We start from the raw sequence: 20,169 nt of genomic DNA, 5'->3' as shown, positions 1-20,169 counted from the left end.
TACATCACAACAGAAGACTTAAATATTTCATTGAAAGGAATATTTAAAGCTAAGTCATTCAGATAACACAGACACTAACTGCTCTTTTGTCTTAGGCTCCTAAGGAGGTTGCAAAGTACCATTTTGCCAAAGCGCTATCTAAAACAAGAGTTCCTGTTGTTATAGTGAGCAGTGCTTGTAGCAATTATTATATATCTCTCCTAATGAAGATTTCTATAAATAACTAGGACATTAAAAATATTCTTATAAAATGATATTTCATTCATTATACAGATTACTGACACAGGCACTACCATAACATGCAAGCATACAGAAGACTATGACTTGCAGGTCTACTAAGCTGTTTGTTCAGAGCACAGTCACCTGCTCTTCATCTCATTTTGGTGGGGAATAAACACAAAGGACTTCACGTACATTGATAAAGCCTTTCTGAGAGATATGACTTGCCTAAAACACATAGGAATACTTCTACAGATGTTCTGTCCAGAATGGGTTTTGAATTGCTAAAACTAATTCCTTGAAAAGTGACATGCAATTAGCAGATGCATGTGGTAGGAAGTTGACTGATAACAAGGATATATGTCCATGCATACATTCCCCGCAAATAAAATGTATTTACATCTATCAAGGTGCTTAAAAAGCCTCCAATCCCCAATTCACCAGCATATTTCATATTCCTGATTTCTGTTCACGTATTGTTTATTTTTCCCTTACCTGGGGTAGATTTGGAGCCAGGTTTTTGTGTGAGGCCACGGGCTCTAATGACTTCTACTTCTAACTGGCCCTTCTTATCCACCATGCCAATCTGGATATCACCTGAGGGAGAAGAAGAACATTTTAGAGAAGCAGAACAGTCTGGGAGATATGAGAATAAGAAAGAGAAAGGTTAGTGTTCTATTGGTCTGCTCCATGAGTGTGCTTGTCACCTCTCCCGATCCCTTAAATTTATCTGTCCTTAACCTAGAACTAAATGGGTCTGTGACCCATGGGGGCAAGCAAATTTACAGCAACATTTCAGTATAAACACCATCCTTTTCATTTCTCATTATGACTTCTTACACAAGACTGCTGCCCCAGCAGCACTTCCCTGGCAGTGGTCCCAAATGCCAACAGCCTAAAACCCAAATTCATGTTCAGAAATCCCCTCAGCTGGACATTTCTGTCTCCAAGCTGAGATGTAAGAGCTAGGAATGCAATGTCTCCTTGTCTGATTAACAGGAAGGGGAACTGCTGATTGAGGTTCACTTTGAACTCTCTGTACCTCAATTGCCTGAGGAGATCCTTTGTGTAAGGCAAATGCACCGACCAGTTGAGGCACACAAAAAAAAGTAGCTTCAGAGAATGATGCCCTGTCCTCCAGGAACTCAAAAGAAGAGTACTGCAAAGAGCTCTAAGAAGTATAAATGTGTCAATTATTCTATTTTTATCAATACAGCATGCCTATTTTTATTGTGAATGAAATAATGCAGATTGCTAAAACCTGTTTGTGCTAACTGCTGTTTCCCTGCATGAATCTGACAAACTACATTTCCTGCAGAAAAATGAAACTCCTTGTTCCAAGACCAATAAAATGCATGGAAAGCTACCTTAACTATGGGCTGATGCTCAAAGCGTTGGACCTGTATAATTCCATCTACTCTGGAATCAGCTGGGTAGAAATCTAACAGGCCACTTAGAATCAATTAGAATCAATACAGCATGTAGCTTTGTGACTTCAGTGCTGATAAATGAACTGTCCATATATCCATGCCACATCTGAATATGGAAATATTTGAGATTTAAACTCTGAATTAAAAAAAAATACAAATAGATAGTCCTGAACTACAGAATTAGAGGGTTCTAGATTTAGAATTACAGCATTTTGAAATGAAGTGGGGCATGAGATTTTCACAAGCTTGTGCAATGGAAGAGCAGTGGTTATACCTTGCCACATGAGGTATAACAGAGCAGCAGGGAAGGTTTTTACCTGTCAGACTTTGCTTGAATAAACATGTTTTGTGTTTCACTAAAAACAGTTTAAAGGAAAATTCCAAGAAGCAGTATTAAGACTACATCTCAGTATCGCACAACCAAATAAAAATATGGTACAGGAAGCCAGAAGGGGGAGCAACAATCCGGGTATTTGTCAGTGGCAGCAGGATACAGAAGATGTGAAAGTTGTAAAAAGTGTGGTAAAATACTTTTTGGGGGCTGAACCCTGAGCCCTTGGTAAGTAAAACAGTTCAAACAAGTGAAAATGCACATGACTCAAGGAATCTGCAGAAAAATAGGAGATTAAAGTAAAGATGAAAGAAATTTAGACCTCTGTATTCATACCAGCAGAGCCACTTCAATTTAGAAAATATTCTCACTGATACTTCTGAGAGTGCTGTACTGAAGCACTAGGCTCTTACCATTTCCAGCATGTTTAATGGAGTATATCAAGGACTCCTCGCTTACAATCCTAAACATGTAGTATTTGAAGCATGCCTAAAAATTGTCCAAGTACAAGCAAAAAGATATCAAACCACTCCAAAGACATTTGTACAGTACTGTGCTGATGCACAGCACTCACACCCTATTCATAATCAAGATACAGCTAACACTAATATAGGGTTATCCAGACTGGAGTGGAGTGGAGTCTGGTTTGGAGTACTGAGAAAATTGCAGATAGATCCAGACAACTGCTGTAGAAAAGAATTTTGTCATTAGAAACACTGGCTTTATCAATAACTGATAACTGGGCATTGCAGATATGGGTAGAAATTTCAAGTTCTGGGGTTACTTCGGGATGAACCAAGCTTGGACAAGTGCAGAGTTTGGCAAGAAACTGTCTTCAAATCCAGTATAATCTGCGGTGATCAAATATAAATACTGAACAGCTGAGATTTCACAGTGATTGGAGAACTCACAATAATGCCCAGTGTGAAGGAAAGTGCAACGTCGATCTTCAAACTGCAAGTGAGATTAACAGACACTTAACATCTGCAGCAATATTGTTTCTCAACTCATTCTGGATGCAAGCATGCTAGAAATACCAGTAGGAACACCAGTGACCAGGTACAGGATTTTCGTGTTTACAGTGAAGGAAGCCACTTCATAAAAGCCTTTTTGGTGCTGCAGTCTAGCAGTGAGTTTGATAGGTACCGTTTTAGTATTATCTAACATATAACATAATATTCTTACCCATGGCAGGAGTTGCTAGCGTTTGTCGGCCTACTAATTGTGCAGGTCCAAGTCCATCAAGGAAATCACTGAACTGACTGTCAGCGCCCAGCCGCACCCCAGGAAATATTAAGCTGAAAGAAAGTAAAAGCAGATTAAGCATAAAATCAGGATTAATTTCCATTGCCATACAGTATTTCCCTGCAAAATACTTCTTACACAAGGCAAGCAGCACAGAATGTGCAACCACAAAATGTTCTGCAGTGTCATGAAATGCAGAGGCCTATTACTTTACATTTCTGAATTAATATTAATTTACATTCCTGATTTAATTTTTAATACAATTTTGTACTGATAGACATATCCAAATGTCATCTGCATCAGTTAGGATAAACAAGGAAAAGCAATGCAAACATTAAATGCACTGATTGTTGCAGCTGAAGCCATACGCTGGCACATAATACTAGTGGGGATGAGACCTAAACCTAATGTCCACCCTATTTCAGGACTGAACTGCATTCACACAGACTATATGTGCATTTCCAAACTGCTTTCTTTCGAACGCATATGCATTCTCCAAACAATAATAAAACAAAGAAGTGAAAAAATTCAGAGGAAGAATAATCCTTAGTGGGGAAAGTCAGCTTCAGCTTCCCCATCACAGTCAGCAGGAACAGAAGAATGGAGTCTGAACTAAGTCTGGATAGCATCTTACCCAGTAGGCTATCCACCATTCTGCATCTATTTCTCCCAAAGGAAATTTACAGTTAGACTCAATAAAAAAGTAACAAAATTTCCTATTTAAAGTATCTAGTGTGAAAAGCTTTGTTTTCCAGATATAAGATTTATATGATACATACAATTCACAGCAAGCCACAGTTAGTGGGCTACAAAAAGTCCATTCCTCTCTTCAAGACTAACTGCTCTCATAATGTTTGCATAAAGACATTGACTGTCTGTAACTAAAACTGACCAGAAAATATCAGCACAGTGCTTTTCATTAGAAAACTTTGATTTACCAAAAGATGAGATTTTCACAGAAGTTTAAAGAAATCTTATTTAAGTTTTCTTTAGGTGGAGGAGAAAAAGAACGTTAGAAGCTTCCAGTTCAGCCATTAGCCTCCCAATACTGGCAGTAACCTAACTCCAAGATTCAGGTTCAAGCCTCATGCTATGCTTGTCAAACCATCCAGTCTGCTTCTTCCCTCAGTGGCACTACTCACCACTCCTGCAGCTGCTAGGAACAGTTTCTCGCTTGTTTTTTGTCCTTCATTGCAACAAACTATATTTAACTTTTTAACCTGAGTTTTGTTATCTGCCTTCTTTGGACCATTACCCTCAGCTTCCCTTTAGAGCCTCTGTTAAATATCACTGTTGTTCTCACTTCACTAGCCTCACTGTCACTTTTCTCTTGCCAGGGACTGGAATAGGGATATAGAGACCAGGGACAGTGGTTAAGGTTAAGGTCAATTGCAAACTGAGTCAGGGAACAAACCGCAGGCATCCTGATGATCAGGAATCAACCAGAAGCCTTTGTAATTTTATCAGTGCGGGGCTCCCATCTCTTCAGTACTGCTCACCAGAAAAATAGGCCAGTCTCCAGTCCCTTAAAGGAGGAATTCTTCATTGCCATGGTGAGTGGAGCCTTTCAGACTGGCAGTTTATTGTAGAGAGATGAAGGATAGGAAGATGGAATGCTGAAGGGCAAAGGTAGTGCCCTATCATCTGATGATGGAGTAATTGCACCTTTACACTTCTCCTTGCCACCATCATGGCTGACTGGCTCTTCATCCCTCTTAAAAACTATCAGTTGTGTAATAGTGTAAGCATTTAAAAAGACAAAGCCAAAGAAGTCACTATTGTCCATTTTTTATCTGGTCTGTAAAACAGAATTCCATACCTTCAGTTTTCACTTTTGCACGGGACAACTTGTAAGAATTCTCTGGTGACCACTGAGCCTTTGCACACAAGCTACAGTCCTATTGGTATCTGTAGGGATGCTACAGTATTTATTCACACTTTTGTGTCTAACTGGCTTTTGTTATCCTTTCCTAGAGGCTCAGTCATTCAGCAGTGAATGAAAACAGCTGCCCATTTACCCACAGTTGTGTGCACGGTTTTAGCTGATGGTGCGGTTGAAGTCTGGTTTTACAATTCTCAATAAGAGACTTGGACCAAGTCCAAACTAAACTCTCTTTGTATACAGTACTACTGAACACAGTTTCATATCACAGGGATTTACACACAACATCTGAAGTTTAACTCCAAGTTAATCCAAACACAACTCAAAGACGAGTTTTGTTTTGAATAATGCAGTCTGAATTCAGTTCTCTTTTGATGAACAAAATGTCTCACAGGATAGCAGGGAAAATGTGAAACCCAAAGAAGTCCTCTTTCAATCTCGATCTTCAACATATTACATGCCCTGAATTGTTTAGTTTTGCTAACATTTTCTCAAGAAGAAGAATCTACACACATACCTATCCCCTCAGCCCAAGCTGGGACCTCTGTTCACATCCCAAGCTTTCTTTAAAAGACAAGAGGTTTTTCTTACATTACTGCACTTTTAATGCCACTTACTTGCCCTCAGAGCTGTAACTATTTATGCTGCCATCAGTGGATTCTCGACTTGGCTGTCGAACCATACGACTTCTCATTTCTGCAGCCATTCCTGTCTCTGTGCTTCTTTGTATCGTGCTCTTTAGCTTCTTATTGCCAGCCTCTGAAAGCAGAGAGAAGTAAAAAAAGTGTTAGTTAGAATGACAGTCTAGCACAAAGCCTTTCCTTGCAGTTTTCTGCAACAGAAGTAATGCAACGTCTCTTCTTCAGCTGAAAACTGGTCATGGTTTCTCGTTAAAAGGGCTGACACCCTCTATTAATGTGCTATTATTAATCTTCATACAACTAGAAAGTAGACAGGATGACTCTGATAGTGCATGTTAACCATAAACTTGGTAAGATATACATCACCACATTAGGTTAGGGGAATACAAATTAATGACTGTCTCAGGAAAAAAGAAGAAACAAAATTCTTCGTGCATTCAACAGGAAAATGTTAAGCACTAAAACACTTCGTATCAAAAACATAATAACATTTTCACCACAAAGTAATTAGTGAGTGCTACATAATTTCTAAGCAGAATAATCTTTTAGGAATCCCTTTGGAAGACTATGAAGTCCACAGAACTTGAGTTTGCAAATGAATGCTACAAAGTGCATTTCATGAAATCATTGAGCAGCTCGATATGTTTGGAAAAGTTTTCACCACAGAATTTTTAAATTTAAATTTAAAATCCTTTGAGTTCCACTTGTAAGCTTCCAGGTCATCTTGGAGCAGGGAGAGCTTCCAGTCCCTTCCAGGCACAGTTCCGAGCTCCAGATGTAACAGCCAATTTACAATGAATTCTACTCCAAATCTTATGCTTTCAAAGAATGGCAATTGTTTAATAATCTTTAACTGAAAGACTTCTACCAAAGTCTCTACGTAACACAGAAATCTGTGTTGCCTTCAGTTCAGTGCCCTCCTCATTTTCTTTTAACTCAGCCTCTCATTCAATGGGTAACACTGATCTCTCAAGAAGCAGTAGATACGACAAGGTTTCACGTGAACAAATGCAGAAACCTTCTCCTGCATTTTCCTCTTCATTTAAGTCATACGTTCATTCACTGTCTGCGAAGTTTCTATTTTCTTTCTGCATTCTGCTTTCAGGAATACCTCGAAAAAAAAATTCTTCTTCCATCTTCTCCTGCTACAGAGACTGAAAACTTTTTCACGTTCCTATTTCACGCAGACATTGTTGACGTTTGGCTATGACAGATTTTCGTCACACTTCAGACAGAAGCCAGAAATCTTGTAGCCCCACCATAGCTTCAACTTTCTGGCAGATTGCTGTCCTTTGCTCTTTGGGTCTTCAGAACTGGTGCAGAGCAGGGAGAAATCCCACAGGATAGAGCAGCTCTTCCTCTCCAAGGCTTATCATCTCTTTGGTGCTATCAGAGAAGATGGATAACATGGCCAAAACAAAAAAGAATTTGTATACAGAGTGAAGAAGAGACACTGTCGCATCAAAAAAGGCTGCGGTTTTTCTTGTAAACTTTCTATTTGAGTGGTTGTTTAATTATGGCCATCCAGAAGCAGGGAAATAAATGCCTCTCAGTGGAAGAAATCAGCTACCTACATAGAGCCACAGACCTTTTACTCCCTTTTGAGGACAACAGTTCTGTGGTTTTCCTGAGTGCTTTTGTTGCAACACATCCAAATTTCCAGTGCTTGGTGAGCTAAAAATGCATTATTCAATGCCTTGAATCATGGAGAAGACTGGGCTAGATGAGGTAGAGCAGGATCTACTCCCAGACAATGTAGCTGGCTGTAGAGGGTACTTCATAAAACTTAAGTGACTCGAAATATAGGAAAGCATAATACAACATTTTGAACCTATGCTTTACCTTAAAAAACAACAACAAAAAAAACCAACAGATAATGTGCACACCTATATTCTAGCATGCCAATGCTGAAACATACAATGAGCATCAAAAAATAATCAAAAGACAGTCTAAGATATAAAACCCACAAGCAGACTCTTACGATGAAGAATTCTCGTATTTCCAGTAGGTATGTATTTGCCACCCATGTTGTCTTTTACTTCTCTCTTCTCTGAAAGTGTCTCTGTTTCCATCTGTTCCCACAGAGCAGGTCAGATTATATAGTTTAAACCCTGCAATGTTTACTGCAGCCAGCCAGATCAGACAGCATGACCGGAAAGATAAAATACAGTAGAGCCTGAAAAGCAAGCATCTGAATGGAAATGCCTGTGAATATTTATGGCTCACAAAACTTGAGTGATGAGACACTAAAGGAACAAGACTATCATGACCTTGGCACAAGGCAAGGAGAGAGATGCTGATTCAGGCCACCTGAACAACATGGTGAATGTGGAAATCCATTAATGAGAGACAGTTTGCTTGGAAAGTATAATAAAAAGCAGATTCATAGAAATAATAACTATACGCATTTCTTTTCCACTGACTAAATTAAAAAACAAACAAACAAAAAAGCCCCCGTGATTTTAGCTTAGAGCACAGTGGAGACTGAAAATTGCAAGTGGTTTTTCATGTAAGAGTAATTTAATATTACCATAGATAAAATTCATGTTGCTGCTTGAACATGCTTCTTAGCATCACAGATGTTAAATGCATAGACTGTGCAGGACAAATCCTTGCACAAACCCACAGTTTCATCTGACTGTGCCATATATATCAGATTGTCTGCTTCTGAATGCTTTTAAAGTTGCTTCTCTCTGCCTTACTGTTCTGGATTTCACTTCTTGTTTTCCCCATCAACTCTTTTTTTTTTTTTTTGGTTGAAGATTAGGAAAAAAAAAAAATCTTTGCCTCCTCCTGTAACTGTTACCAATATCTGCAGTGTTACTTAGGAAAACAAGCGTCATTGTTCAGATTTTATTTTACAATCTCAATCTTAATATTCTGCAGTACAATAAAATATAACATAAAAGTCACCCAAGACAGAATGGCAAAATGCATGAATTTTATGGCATAAAGAGAACTGCTTTTGCCCAGGACTAAGAACTGAAACACACATTTCATGGGTTTTTAAAGTTTTACAAAGGTCAGTTATGCACATTGTGGGTTTTTTTATTTTCTATTTTTTTAATGCCTACTGCAGCACAAGAAGAAATGAGAACAATTTATCTCAGCAGCACACTCTGGTAACCTTCTCAGGAAAGCCTTGTTCTGCACGGCATGAGGTGGTTAAAGCAGAGCTGAGCTGGGACCTTCTACTATTTCTGGAGGGGGTCAGGTAATGCAGAGTCACTCTGGGGTGCAGCTTCCAGTCCTGGATTGACTGCACAATGAGGTGTGGGATCTGATCAACTACCAGTGTTTCTCTGGCTCCTTGTAATGTGTACTTTTCTCCACTATCATTTTTGTCTTGTATTGTATTCAGGCTAGCAGTTCTGCATATAGCTTTGGAACCCTGTCTTTACATCAACAGTAGAAGTTCATTAAAAATTTAAGTTCAATATCTACGCTGTGATACACTGAGAAGATTTTCTACTCTTGTCTGAATATTTATTGGAGAGCACTTGGTCCTGATGCTGATTTGTATTAGTTTGATATGTACAGTTAAATTTTATAATACGTGACAGTTATTTGCCTGCACTGTATAAATTGCATTATACTCATTGTGCAGACTGAAGATAAACTGTCTCTATACTGAATACCATCTAGGGGAAAAATGAATTCCAAAATGTGCTGTATAATTCTATCCACTCTGTCTATTGTGTAAGGCTTTCTTTGAGCAGAAATGCAGATTAATGTGCATAAATACCACTCACACAAACACATAGTTTAACAGGTATAAGCTAGAGAAAAACGATTACAGAGCAATTGTGATAAACATTTTTGCAGGTTTGATAACAAATGCAAAAGGATCATAAAACAGTCATCTGTAGCTGTAAGACATACTTGGCTTGCACACTTTTTGCCATTCATTATCAGCCCTGTTGTAGCTGCCCTGCTACAACACACCAAGGAGCATGTGGCATTTGCTGGTTCATTCTACATCTTATAAATAGAGTTTATAGTGATTTTTTACTCCAACAAGAAAAATGTTAATGCAATTGACGTATTCCAATTTCTGTACTTTTAAATCACCTCCAAACATAGCACCCAAGGGAAAAAAATGCTACTGACAACAGAACTATATTAGCAAGAAAGAGTCAGTGATAATACCTATAGAAACAGGATGGCCTACTAAAGATATTTCAAGGCTAGATTTACATTTCTACAGGCATCCAATTCAGAGAGAACAATGCAAAGACAAACAGCTTGTATCACCTGTATCCCTGTAGAGTCATGACTGCTCAGTGCATCACCGTTGTCCAGGCTCTCTATGGTCTATGTATGTGCCCGTAAACAAAACTGCCATTTTCGCCCTTTTTTCAATATAAAAAAAGTCTGAGAATATCTAACGGAGATATCACACAGCCCGCTGGAATTAAGCTTTTATGGTGCAATGTAAAAGTGTATAGTTGATGCCATGGGACATTTGGGGACACAAACTTTGTGACTTAGTCAATAGGATGCTTTAACAGATCTCTGTAGGACAAAAAAAAATGACATGGATATTTGTACTACTGATGGTGAAAGAGACACCTTAAGAATCTCACCTGAGAACAACTAGTTAGATAGCACCAAAAAAACAAAGAAGACATGAGTATGTAGTATGTAAAACTGATGACCTATTCAAAAGAACACTAAAGAAAGCAAAGCATGCACCATTGCTCAATCCACTAAAGGAAGTGATTACAAGCCAGGTGCTGATAATACCACTGCCTGACTCAAGGGCAATTCAAGGTTTCAAGCATGCTCTTGGGCATGAGGAAGAAAGCCTAAAAGGACTACAGTTCCAAGCCAGGTCTGACTGCAGCCTGGCTGGGTTGTGGCCATATTGTTGGCCTGCACATCCATGTTCAAAATAAAAGTAAACAAGAACTTGAAAAATCAGGCCATGATTTATTACCTGATAATGGCCTTAGAAATTTATGCAACTGTTTTTGAAAATCTTCCTCCTTAAGATGGTGTTAGGCTTATTTACTAAAAATAATGTGAAACCAAGCATGTGGCTATGTACGATAATCTTTAGAAATATGATTTTCCCATGTTGGGAAAATAACCAAATTACCGAGTCTAACCAGGGCACTTGTATCTTAAGAAACATCTTCAGAAGATCAGCTATGACTTCTTAAATTACTGGTATTTTTTGTCCAAAGATTTCCAAATTAATAGTTTTGTCCATACACAAATGAGGTGAAATGAGCTACTGTCTGACAAGCCAAAATGAGGCAATCAGTGATGATATATGATAATGAGCTTTCACTGCTGGGATTGCAATAACACTTTATAAACATACAGAAGTAACAGCATCTTAATTACCTTGTTCACATGTATGAAAAGTGCTATATAAAATCAGAACATGTAAATGGATCCAATAATAGGCACACATATGCCCAGTTCTTCAACTCTTAAAACTTTATAAATTAAATCAGTAACATAAACAAGTCACATTTTCAACAAATTATTTACTATATAAACAGTTTATAAAATTTCAAGTACTTGTTTTTTATATACCCTTGAGTAGTCACTCTGGAAAGGAAAGACATGGAAGAAGAAAGAAGCTCAGAGAACTGTTTGCACTTCAACATTAACATTTTTACAGCAAAACACATTGCCTCCCTTGCTTAAGACCAGCCAGCTCCTAGAAGAGAATTGGCATATGGCAGAAAGAAATCATCTGCCCACTGAAAGGGTCTTGGGACACAGCTGCCAGTAATACAGAAAGGGAGAATGAAACTGTAGTTCAGAAGAAAGCAGAAGAGAGACTTCAGATAAACTAAAACAAAATCATACTCCCTTAAGGATTTAAACATATTTAAATAACAGTATAAAGTCCGGAAGTAGTTTCCAGTTATGTGCTGTAATTTCAATTGTAGTGAATGTGAGATTTTTTAAAATAAGGGTCATCATAATTACAAACACTTTGGCATTGATCATTCTAATCACAAAATGGCAATATAAGGTTAAAAGACAGTATCTTACCAGAGAGTATCAGCTACAGCCAATTTATAAGACACCACTAACAAGAAAGCTTACTATTGCTATCTATTTTCAAGCAGTTTCTTGAGAAATATGTGAAAAAAGTAATGAAAACCCAAAGCCCACTTATTTTAATAGTTTTCATATGAGCTTTCAGTGGAAATGTTTGTCAAAACCACTGGTACCAAAGCATCTTCTAGGAAAAATTATGTTACATGCTTTTTTTGTGCAACTGATTAGTTTCTGAATAAGTCAGCCCTAATTTAACAACACAAAATGCTAACCAGGACACATTACAGCCCTCTCCTTTTACTCATGACAATTACCACCTTCATAACCAATGTCCATATTCTGCATCTTTCCTGCAGTTTGAGTTGTTTGGACTGCAAACAAGTCCAAACTTGTTTCAAGTCCTTCAAATTTTATTTCACCACTATCAGCATTTCCAGGTCAGCATTACATTTCCTTTCAAAAACATTAGTAACCTGCCTTTAGAGAACATTTCCAGCCTACCAAATCAATGGAATAGCAAACTGACATAGGCTTTTTTTCATTGCAAAGCTATTACCACAGCTTAACACACGCTGCTAAATGAAAGTGCTATATAGGTTCATCACAGTAACACACAGAGAATACAGGCTTACCTCTGGTTTAAGCAAAATAAAGGATTGGCTGCAATATAATCCTTAGCAAGCACCCAGTATCTAGAGTAGCTTCACCTTTGTTTAAATATCTTGTGCTGTTCCTGCGTAGAACAATCTCTGGAGTTGCCTCTCCCTCTCTTCCAGCCCCTTGGCACCGCAGCACTGCGAGGAATGATCAAGTTGCTTCACTCACAAGTTCCTTTTACAACTGTGATTACATTACAGGGCCTTGCAGCAAAAAAGTACTGAACTACCTGCCAGCAAGCATTTCATAATATATTGCCCAAAGTTCAAAAATTCACTCAGCTGTGTATTTTCTAGCGATGTGCAAGTAGAGAGGAGTACAAAATATTCTTGGCAACCTTGTTTGATGCATTTTTTTCTTGTTGTTGTACAGAACTGGATGAGGAAAGTCAGATAAACCCAGAAATGCATTTCTTTGTCATGGAGGTTTTGACTCATTCTATATGAATTTCAGTACAGAACCGACCAAAAGACTGAAACTAAGAAAGCACCATCAGTACTAATGTACAGTTACACTGCAGAAAAGCCTTAGTGATGTTACTGAGAGGGGCACTCCAGAGTTATTCGCTGCCTCCTAAGTGCCTACATGTATTATAAGAATAGAACTTCACCACTGAATTATTCCTTTCACCTTTACACTTCATTTTAAGGAAACAGACATTACCATGTAGTTATTTCCACGTCAAATTGTTCAGTTTATCTGATATTCAATTCCAAAAATGTAATACATTTTTCTCTTGCAAGTAGTTAAGAATCTATTCATTTAAACACTTTTGAAAACTTGGTAGTCAAGCATTACAGAGACTGATGTGCTCAATCCCTTTTACAAAGAAAGGAAGATATCCAACCTACTGTACATAACCACAATATTAGGATGACCAAAGATAAGAGAAAGAGGAAAAGGAAATGAGTCAAAAAAAACAAAACAAAACAAAAAAACACCCCAAAAGAACCAAACAACCAACCAAACAACAACAACAAAATATAAAAAGGCTATTTCAAGAATTATTATAATGGGCAAAAAATGAAAAAAAAACAGTAACATACATGCAGTAAGTTTCTCTCACTAGAGAGATGATGATTATGTGAAGTTGCCATAGAATCTTAGAATCATTTAGGTTGGAAAAGGCCTGTGATTTTACAGGTCCAACCACCCACCTCACCCTATAAGTCTACTGCTAAAGTGTGCCCCTAAGTGCCACATTCATACACCTTGTAAACGAATCTAGGGATGGAACTACCCCACTTCCCTGGGTAACCTGTTCCAATGTTTGACCACTTTCCTGAAGAAATTGTTCCTGAAATCTAATCTAAATCTGCCTTCATGCAATTTGAAGCATTTTTTACAGTAAAATTCTGATGATTTAAAGTGTTGTAAAGTGAGTAACAAGAAAAGTGACATGAATTATATAGTATCTTTCAGCTAATGAACACTTATCATTACTTATAGTTGCAGGTACTGTATAGGTTCCTAACAGCTGCAAAATCCTGTATATGAGATGCTGTACATCTCATGCCACACCCCAGCAGAAACTTCCAGTTATTTTCATTGCATAGGTACAGATTTCCTACATGGTGTAATACTTGAAGCAATCTGTACTTTCTTGTTCTGTAAAAAGTCACTTTTCAGAGGTCAGAACAATGCAATGCCCATACAATGGCGCTGCAGGAATGCAATGCTATTGCTGCTAACGCCGATGTGTGCGTGTCACCTTTCTGAGTCATGCCTTCTGCATGTGCATGGCAGGGACCCCAAGCCCAGGCTGTCATTTGCAGTGTTAATATCCAGCAGATTTATACAAAGTGCTCAACTCGTGTCAAGTACGCAGGATGCTTTCTCTCATGTAGGTTCTTGCTTGAAGCCAGTAAGCCTGGGAGAAACTGAGGTTTAAATAAAAATGGCGGGAAGGCTTTCATGCTGTATGTTCACCGAAACCATCTGTGGAACCCATTTTGGTCACAGCCTTTCCTCCCAGTCCCAGGAAAAATCATTTCTTATATTTCTTGATAGCTGTTTGACCTGCTGTTCCAGATCAGCACCGTTTGCAAATCACTTCTATCATCATCAGTGACCATTCTAAAGTTGCAGCAAAAAGCAGAGCAACGCTCTTCTTCAGCCAAGGCACCTATATTAAGGTTTAGACTGTTTGTCAATTTATTTCGTATTGCCTTTGAGTACTGTTTGAATTGTGCCAATGGAAAGTCCCAAGCAAGCTATGTTGTGATGATGTAAAGACCTACTCTTCATATTTGAGGCTGACCCAGGTAACAGCCACAAAATAATTTTATATTACTTACAACAGCTACTATGTAAAAACACCTACAGAGTCGGGCACTGGATCTGTGCTAGATAAACACTGCATAACTGCAAGATATAATTGTTCCCCTTGTGTTTATATTATTGGAAGTGGACAACTGTACACAGAGACTCAGCTTAGAGACAGATCGTTCAGCCAAAGTTCCCAAACAAGCGCTCTGGAATAACCCTTCTAAGAAACAGTAAGGTTTGCATCCAGTATTGCTGTTCGGTGTCTTCCATCAAACAGGCACAGAAGAAAACTATTGACAAAATGGAACGGTTCAACTGCACTATATACAGACACCAGCATAATGAAGTTGCCACAAAATCAGTATTGCTTTTACTACTGTGCAAGGGAGGGAGAAATGTGAGAATCAGGATTTTTTACAACACCTTTTTTTTTTTTTTTTTTGCCATTAAAAATGCATTCAGGTTATTTTCACAGCCCCACGTAGCTGCCCTTTTCTCAGTCCGCTCAGCTCTCCTTATTGGGTTGAAAACTTAGTGAGGAAGCAGTTTCCTTTATCAAAGGCAAGGGAGAAGAGACAACAGTCAATGTAAAGGTACTAATGGAAGTCAGTGTACTAACACAAGCAGAAGGGTTGTAGTGTTTTCTGCTAAATTTTGCAAAATTTTCACTACAAAGATAGTTGACTTGTGTAATTCATCTGTTACAAACATGTTACAAAGCTAAGAAAAATATAATCATAAAAGAGAATTAGTTAGATATTATAAATGAACATCCGTGACTATTTGAGTTAAAGTCAATTAATGCAAGCAGACTGCAAGTATTTACTGCATTTTAAAGCTCTTGCGAACACAAGGCGGGGTGAGCAGGAAAAAGTAAATGAAATAGTGCTAATACTGCATGCTTTTATAGAAAAACAGGGAACAATCTCCCAAGACCTCTAGTGATTTCTGAAATGAAAACTCTTCCAAACCTTTACACCAACTAAACCACAGAACTACTTGCACTAGATTTTTTTTTTAAATGCAATTGTGAAGGCATTTTAGGAAGTTCAATGATCAAATACACATTTCCTGAAATAACACCATACCTGAAAATATTGTTTCACATATGCTATTAAGAACTGGCATTAAAGTACAGTATGAAGTAAATACCTTCAAATTATTTAACAGCAATTTGTATCTCTCTATATTATGCAAAAGCAGAGACTAAGATTTCAATTTTCTTACTGTTCTGATATAAAGAGCACTGACAAGCTTATTCCAAATGCAGCAACGAAAACCATCTTAAAATTATAAAGTGGAAAAACAAAAACTGCATATGAGTATCAGCACCATATAAAAGGAAAAATGATAGCAGAAACTTAAACAACTCTGTATGAAGGGAAACATCAAAATCCACATCATAAAAGCAAATAAAAAAGTCTAAAATAGTCAGTTTGAACCCCAGATTTCAAGACTGAATTTACTTGCAGATAGCATATAAAAAGATGATCACCAGAGTACATGCCACAAAGTGAAAATAAAATAAACAAACTTTATTTTCATGGTCGTAGGCTTACCACTGGTTAAACAGAGGTTTAGTATTGGTTAAACAGAAACTTGCCTTTTAGAGTAAATTCTGTCTGTGTCTTAGCACAGAATAAATCAAGCCAAGTCGTACCACATCCTTCCATAGATTTCAATATATATATTAGCTCAAGGATGAAGATCATAAAATAAAAAAAGTAAAACAAACTTGCCTTTTATACCAGGATTACACCATAGTGCTTGAATCTTGCAGAGCTAATGGTTTGAAGGTCAGGCTCTTTGGAACAGATGCACTAATCTCTTATTATCTGTATATTATACAAATGAATTCAGATAGTATTTTTTCTTGGGACTGACACATAAAGCTCTATTTGCTGCTCAGGATTAATCTCATCATTAATGAGAGTGCTTCTTTTTGAGTGTGTTCACACTGTGAGAGGTTAGTTGTTATTGCATATAAGGCTATATAAAATTGTTACATAAACAGCAATGGCCAGTCAAACTGTACGCAAAAATAGGATAGGTAAATTCTGTGCAGGTAACACATCAGCGAAATAAGGTTTAAACACAGTAAGTGCATAGACAAAAAAGACTGCTGTATATAATATGAACAAAAATCACATTGGGCAAAACATAAGATCAAAATACAACCTGTCTCTATGATTATGATATAACCTGAAGGAAACATCCAATTTTGATACTACAGCTGCTAAAAATTATTTGAATTTATTATTCTTTCATACATTGTGTCTGATTGCATAAGTTTTCAGCAGAATACATATAGATGCTTTTTTTTCCTCCAGTTTTAAAAATATGTATTTAATATTTTCACAAAAAGAATACACTCTAGAGGCATCTATTCTTCTCAAGTCAAGAACTTCCAATGTATGGGCAGAAAAATTCTCAAAATTATTCCTCTTTTCTTCCACATAAATTTTTAAGCAAAATAAGTTTTTCTAACCCTAGATGAGACACCGTTATCCAGTGATCTTCTTTGTATCTCATGAGAGAATGTGAAGTTGGGAAAACAAAGATGTACAATGAAGAACAAAAGTGTTCCAAGGGCTTTAACTTTTCCAGAAATATTTCTGCCATTTTCAGAACTTTGGTCTACATAGGTTCATTGACTATATCAACATAAACATGAAAGCATGAGAAATGAAAAAAAAAATCCAAAGTCCATGTTCCTATTGATTCTTTTCTTCTACATCTGGAAGAAAGATTTTTGTTATGTCTTTGCTCACAAAAGCAACTCTCACCAAGGTTAATCTTGTGTAGATCTCTATGGGACTATTCCTTGTGAAATGCATAGGACCGGACCTCGCCCTCATTTGGACACTTAATGAATCATATTTAAATAAAACATGTTTGTAATGTGACCACTTCAACAGTGATGAAGGCAATGCATTTAGAGACCAAAGTCAACCTTCCCATAAAATTCCCTTCCAGTATAATATGCCTGTAACTTGAAAATAATTACATTTACTATAATTTATATAAAATAATATTATGTTTTAAATACAATCCGTAATCAGTTCTTCCACTAATATGAATCAGTGAGTTTATACTATGCTCTCTTCTATTCATCCCAACAGCAGAATAATAAATATAACATAAACCCACAAGCCATCCTCTTCTTCAGGAAGGCAAGTAACCAAAGCACATTTTGTAAAAATAACTTAAGACTGTGATAAGCATTGTGTTGCTAGAAATACTGCTGATCTGTATATTAAAAAAAAAGAAAAAGAAAAAAAAAAGAGTTTGGCACCGTATCATCAAATAAGACAGCAAGTGACATCATGCTATGTTTGGAAGTATGTTTTTGGAAGTAAAAGCACGAGCTGAAAGAAACAAGATATATAAATTTTCAAGGCTTCGCAGATATTGATGAATCTGTTAGTAATTATGTTAATTTAATTAATGAGCTGTTCACATGGCTTACACTTTTCTTTGTAGTTCAACCAGCTTTATCATATCAAAATATTTTATGGATAACACTAAAGAGATGTCCTGACTCTGACTGTAGCCAACATATACTTGTATAGTAATATCACTAAAATATGTCAAGTAATCGGGTAGCACTAATTGCTGATTTAACTATTTCTGCACTGCAGAATGATCCATACTATTAACCCTTAAAACAGGTATTTCCTAGCAGAGTATTTCATTAAAAATTTGAAATAGAAACATTTTCACCGTGAAGGCACAAGAAATGAAAATGCTAAATGAGGCCAAAGATGGGTGTACGCACAACCCACGTTATATCCCAGCAGCACAGAGGTGAGTCCTACTGTAACACATTGAAGGGGCTAAACATCATATACATCACATTGCTTTCAGCCATGGATTCCCATTTCACGAAGGCTAATACTGTTCCAGTTCAAATTGTAAACATTACTAAGCATATTTAATATATATGTAGTATATAGATAAGCTCTAATGTATGGATAGTCAGGGTCCCATGGCAACTTTCCTTAGACCAACACCCCATTTCTACTGATTAAGTGCATGCACACCTAGTCACACACAAATGTGAACAATCTGCAGGCACTCTGGCTTCTTTGACTTCCAGGCATGCAGAATAATTCCAGTGAGATTACTACATCTCCTACAATGTACGTGTGTGTACTTTAAACAGTTACAAATATTTTTCATTCAGTAATTACAGCCAGAAGTTTTGAGGAAGGCTCAATTCCCCCGCAGACCTCCAGAGGGTCACTTCCAGCCCTGGAGTTTGCTCATCAGTAAAATGGCACAATGGCAGTTACCATTCCTTCATAAAATCCTTCGAGGTCTATGGCTGCCAAGACCACAAAGAGCGAAGAACCATCACAGATATTAAGAGGTCTGAGAAACTATAAAACTCAGAATATAAATGAAGAGCACATAAAATAAATCGCACTACAAAACTAAATTCAACAGTACATGTTTACAGAGTATCCATGGCAGTTCTTGCTCCAGTTCAGATTGCAAAATGGTTGGTGTACTGCTTGCTAATGCATGTCTGAACAGGATAGAAAATTTTGGACATCAATCAGAAAAAAACAAACTGAAAGGGCCACCCATTTATTCTACAAAACAGTCTTATCAAATTCCCAAATGTTTAAGCCCCGAAATCAATAGCGTTTTTCAGAATCAAGCTCACAAGAGCAATTGATTTCTTAAAAATTAGCATATATCACCATCCAAGATAACTTCTGATACATAAAAAGCAGCCACCTGCACATGTAACACACTGATGCCTATTGGAAGAACAGTCTGAGTGAAAAAGATATGCTCTGATGCAGAGCATAAAAGTTCATTTCTCAGTTTCGCTCCTTCATTTCATGCCCAGTGTTCTAAAAAACACTAATGATCCTGCTTATCACTCTGCACTGCTTCTGTGATAAATACTGCCAACGTTGTAGTGATGGGGTAGAAGATAGCCTATATCTTATATGCCACCATAACCTCACCAGCCTTCCTTTTGGGTTCAACCGTTGATCCAACTGGATGTTTGATTTGCTTCATTGTTTCTCTTCTTCAATTTCAACTAAAATCTAAGTCACCAAAATATTTGTGTTCTTTCAGCAACAGATTATTTGAAATGATATGTAAAACATAATATTAAAATGATAGTAAAGAAGTATGGTATAAATAAAAGCAATAACATGTGGAAAGCTTCTTCCTCCAGCAAAGCTGATAGCTTCTTTAACCCTGCACCATACACATAGCAGAACTAGATGAATAATACAGTGCAGTTTGCAATGCTCTCCTGTTGCATTCAAAGACTAAACAGAAAAGTATTACCCAGCCTTTAAGAGTAGTGAACATATTTACTTTTTCATCATAACCAAGGCACCAAAGGACAGTGCTACTGCATATTCTGCTTGCCTGATAAACAATACATGGAAAGGCTTGAATCATGACAGTGATACTGACACTAATTCTTAATAAGAGTTACAA

General features: G+C 37.3%; 1 protein-coding gene across 2 annotated transcripts in view; it reads right to left on the bottom strand.

Moving 5' to 3' along the window:
• The window catches only part of RIMS1 (regulating synaptic membrane exocytosis 1), a 184,833-nt gene that overhangs the window by 3,754 nt on the left and 160,910 nt on the right, over positions 1-20,169 (bottom strand). Inside the window, exons 1-4 of one of the 2 annotated variants that reach the window (XM_042879852.1) lie at positions 12,405-12,523; positions 5,725-5,866; positions 3,166-3,278; positions 715-816 (exon numbers count right to left, since the gene is read on the bottom strand). In XM_042879852.1, the coding sequence (XP_042735786.1) occupies positions 715-816; positions 3,166-3,278; positions 5,725-5,813 (304 nt within the window). In that variant the 5' untranslated portion in view covers positions 5,814-5,866; positions 12,405-12,523. Of the gene's footprint in view, positions 1-714; positions 817-3,165; positions 3,279-5,724; positions 5,867-12,404; positions 12,524-20,169 lie in introns of those variants that run through there. The other variant, XM_042879863.1, reaches the window with a different exon arrangement.

This window comes from Lagopus leucura, unplaced genomic scaffold (genome assembly GCF_019238085.1).
Source record: "Lagopus leucura isolate 7727_CA_CO unplaced genomic scaffold, USGS_WTPT01 Super-Scaffold_73, whole genome shotgun sequence".
In the NCBI taxonomy this organism is placed as follows: Eukaryota; Metazoa; Chordata; class Aves; order Galliformes; family Phasianidae; genus Lagopus; species Lagopus leucura.
This window is presented reverse-complemented; position numbering and strand designations above follow the sequence as displayed.